This window comes from Octopus bimaculoides, chromosome 2 (assembly GCF_001194135.2).
Source record: "Octopus bimaculoides isolate UCB-OBI-ISO-001 chromosome 2, ASM119413v2, whole genome shotgun sequence".
NCBI classification, from domain to species: domain Eukaryota; kingdom Metazoa; phylum Mollusca; class Cephalopoda; order Octopoda; family Octopodidae; genus Octopus; species Octopus bimaculoides.
Window position 1 is genome coordinate 68,656,861 of NC_068982.1, and position 4,435 is coordinate 68,661,295.

At 33.0% G+C, this 4,435-nt stretch overlaps 1 protein-coding gene across 1 annotated transcript in view; it reads left to right on the forward strand.

The window, feature by feature from the left end:
- The first annotated feature begins 3,342 nt into the window (after nt 1-3,342).
- Nucleotides 3,343-4,435, forward strand: part of LOC106879517 (serine-threonine kinase receptor-associated protein) — a 30,867-nt gene continuing 29,774 nt past the window's right edge. The window contains exon 1 of the mRNA XM_014929140.2: nt 3,343-3,605. Coding sequence (XP_014784626.1) covers nt 3,491-3,605 — 115 coding nt within the window. The 5' untranslated portion in view covers nt 3,343-3,490. The remainder of the gene's footprint in view (nt 3,606-4,435) is intronic.

The following is a 4,435-nucleotide window of genomic DNA, read 5'->3' on the forward strand; positions in this document are numbered from 1 at the left end:
TTTAAGTTGTTATGAGTATGTTACAAAACAACAAGTGATCACATAAAATACTTAGGATGTTGCACTCATGAGCGTGAGATCATAGTTTCAGTTCCTAGACTGGGTGGTGCATTGTGTTCGTGAGCAAAACACTTCATCTCGTGTTTTGCTCTGTGATCACTTTGACACCTGACGTGTGGTACACCATGTATCTGTTCAGGCAATGTTGATTTAATGGATGGAGTGAGCTAATGTACAGCACATACATTTGATCACTATAAACAAATCATTTGTGCAGGTCATTCAGCAAAAGCTAAACACTCATATGTCTTCTTTGACTGGAGAGTCCAGCACAAGAGTAGAACAAGTTAAATTCATTGCATGATATTTCAAAGGAGAATTCTATTCACCTTCTTGTACATTGAAGGTCCACCCTAACACTTCATCACCAGCATTTTCTCTCTCTTTTTTTTTTTTTTTTTTTGGTTAATCCCATCAACTCTTCTATAATGTGAGTAACCATTTAGTACCTCTACAGAAAGAAAGCTGTTCTGTCCTGGCCTTTTCTTTCATATGTTAACCTCTCATTACCTAGCATAAAGCTATTTGTCTTGACTGTAGCTCTACTCTGTCAATGGGGATCTTAGTTTTGTGAGTTACATGGCAACCTCACTAGTATTAGTGCCATGAAAAAAGCACCCAATAGACAGCAGAAAATGAGTGGCATTCGTAAGTGCATCCAGCCATAGAAACCATGCCAAAGTGAGCTTTGGAGCATAATGCATTCCTGCAAACCACCACATCCTGTCAAACTATTCAATCCATGCCAGTGTGGAAGAGAGACAATAAAAGATAATGATGATGAGAAGAATGATGAATACACCTGTTTACAATGTGTAAAATCCTTACAATAAAACATCCACTAACAGCACCTTTGTTCTTACATTGGAAAATAATTTGGAATGAGCTAAATGTAACTATCACTACCAACATAACTTCTTGGACATTACTGTAAATCTTAAGATTGGTAAATACTATCCCTATACAATGTGTAATGAGGATATCATAACTTCATACACGGGAATTCCACAGACCCTCAACTGAAATTAGAAACTTGGTGCCTGTATCAACAAAAGGAACTTCAGTTTAACTTCAGACAGAAATAGTTTTGCTGGAGCTGAGCTCTATGATGATGAGTGGCAAGGAGTAGCTTAAGTTAATATACATAGAAGATCCCCCATTCCTAACCTCAAAGGAAGTCATAAAGACGAAAAAAGATTGTTCAATCCTCTGTTCAGCTAAGATGTCTTCACAAACATAGCCAGGAATTTTTTTTATCCCTAATTTGGTGAAACTTCCCAAGCAAACATAAATGGCATAAACGTTTTAATGAGCAGAATATAAAATTAAGTTACTTGATGACAATGTGAGTTTTTCTAGACAACACTTTCTCTTGGATGAACATCAGTAGGGTGGAGATGAGAGACTTATATACATAGGCATAGGCAACTGCCAGTTTTCTGAAAGAAATCTTATCTAGACCTGTGCATACATGTATGTGTAGGTGAATGGTTGACCTTGATTGACAGACTGTCATGGCATCTTATAATTTTTACATTTAATAATTAATACGTATAATTTTAGTTTGAGCAAGCACTTCTTACCTTGTCTTTTTAGACACAAAGACAACACACATGCATGTATGTACACAGATACACAGATGTATACATGTGTGTGCAGAGTCAAATGGAATCTGACATACTTAATGCTGGAAGTCATAAAAAATTCTTAATCAATTAAATTACTCTCAAATTAAGAATTAAAGTAATTTGCTTTAACCTCTTTGTTACCATATTTCTGTTGAGATGTTCTGTGTTACTTTCAATTAATTTTAAATATAACAAAAAAATTTAGTAAAATAACTTAGTTATCATTAGGCTAGTGCTAGGAACATAAATCGTGACTAAGGTTTGGTGGAAGATTTTAATTCAGAACTTTTGAAAACAAGACGTTTGTACTACAGAGCCAGAGGCAGTTTCAGTTGGTATCAAGAGGGTTAATTACAGTGCTTGGTAAAAGATCCTAGAAATTTAAATAAAACAATTTAATGGAGACATGACATCAAGTGGAGACCGAATTTTATCTTTGGAAAATATGTTGGCAATTCTAGTCCTGGGCATGTTTTGGTATTGTTAAATCTCCTCAGAGAAATATTGGGTAAAAAAAAAATAACTAGGTTTTAGAACATCTCAATGAATATAGTTGTCTTGTGCAAAATTATTTCCTGATTAGACAATTTTGAATAATGATTTTGAAATATTTCCTAAGGGTGCCTTCTACATGAAGAACATATAGTTAAATGTAAATCCATGTATACACCTGCATGTCACCATTTAATCTTTTATCAATTCAAATTTAAGGGTTCTCTTTCTTGCTTTCTTTGACAGGATTTCTCATTAACACAAATAATTTTTCTGTATATTAGAGGTCTAACTTTAATTGCTTAAAAATTAGTTTGATGTACTACATTAAATACATTAGTTCACCATACAGAAAGCACTCTTGGGAAAATTTCCAGTATCCTTAATATCTAATTACCCTATCAATGAATAATTTTCCCACACAAACTATAACTCAGGTATTGGCTGAATGTACATGGAAGATGATACTTAATTTAGAATATTAAATATGAGTGAAACAGGTATGGAATTGTACTTATAGAGGAAAGAATTTCCTCTCTGCTGCACATCTCCATTTAATTTTTAATTAATTCAAATTTCAGAGTTTTTTCCCCTTACAAAGAATTATTTTTATTGCTAATGACTTTGTTTCTCATTTCTGGTTTAATTTCAGTTGACTGAAAAATTATTTGTGCCTTACAACATTATATATGTTAGTTCACACTTAACTATTTACACATGTATGTATGTATGTATGTATGTATGTATGTATGTATGTATGTATGTATGTATGTATGTATGTATGTGTGTATGTATGTATGTAGGTATGTATGTATGCATGCATGTATGTATGTATGAATGCATGCATGTATGTATGTATGTGTGAGTGTTTGTGTTTGTATGTGTAACATGGGTATCAGGTAGGAAAATATTTTACTTCAAATTATTTTAACTAATTTGGAGTTTAAAAAATTTGTAGCATAACAGGAGAGATTTTTTTTTTGATATTGTTTCCTGTATTTTGATAGCAATTAAAATCATTAGCTTAAATATTTTAGCATCATAACATTTTAGCAATTACCGAGTTTATGAAAATTAACTTTTCCCACCCATCGAAATATCGAAATTAAATATCGTTACATTTAAATCTGTATTCAACTCGGTTTAATAATTTTGGTGCAGTCCTACCGGAAGTGAAGTTGTCGGCGTTTTACCATCTACCGCACATTCACACCGTAGAGAGGATAACCAATCTACAAATATAAATTTATCTATTTTTATACTCGCACACACATACAGATACACGCATACACACTTCTCTCTCGGTGAAGATGTCCAACTTCAGGCAGACACCGCTCACTTGTTCTGGTCATACCCGGCCTGTAGTTTACTTGGCTTTCAGTGATATAACCCAGTACGGATACTATCTCATCAGCGCATGTAAAGGTTCGTCGAACACTAACTTCACTCTATTACTTGCAGCCGATTTGTACCATAAATGTTTGTAGACACTAACACACATGATACAAGTATTTATATAATGTATGTTAGCATCTAGTTTTGTGTATATCCATATGCATGTCAGCGTGTGTGTTTATAACGTGCGCCTGTTACAAATAGTTGGGAACGGTTGGGTTTAGCTATGCAATCGTGATACTATTTTCTTATTGTAATTTTGGAAAGAATTGCCGTAATTTTATATAAAATATCCAAATTTCGTCAATCGAACAATTTTCCGATTTATTTTCCTTTTTTTAAAAAATTTATTTTACCGGCGTTGCTCTTCGGTCATCGTGTTAATTAACATCTATATTAATTAACTACAGACTTTTTAACATCCGCATGATGACAACTTACATGTTTGCTGTTATTGACAGTGCTAAGCTGGTTTACACTCCCATTTAAGCACCTCGATCGACACAAGAAGCTGCTATGATGAATTTAAGCTTCAATTACATCTCAACTGTTTCTACATTTCATATTTTTTATTAAAAGAAGAAAAAAAATGTTGATGCGCGTTGAAATTAAATTGCCCTCCAAAACGTCAATTCTTATCGGCATGTGTGGATTGATTAATAAATCAGCTGGAAAAGATCGTGATAACACACCTTTGTGGGGAAGGTGTTAAGCTGTTATTTCATCTATTAACTCATATATGGTACTCAAATGATGATCGCTTACAAAGTATTTGTGTGTGTGTATGTATGTATGGATGTATGTATGTATATATATATATATATATATATATATATATATATATATATATATATATAATA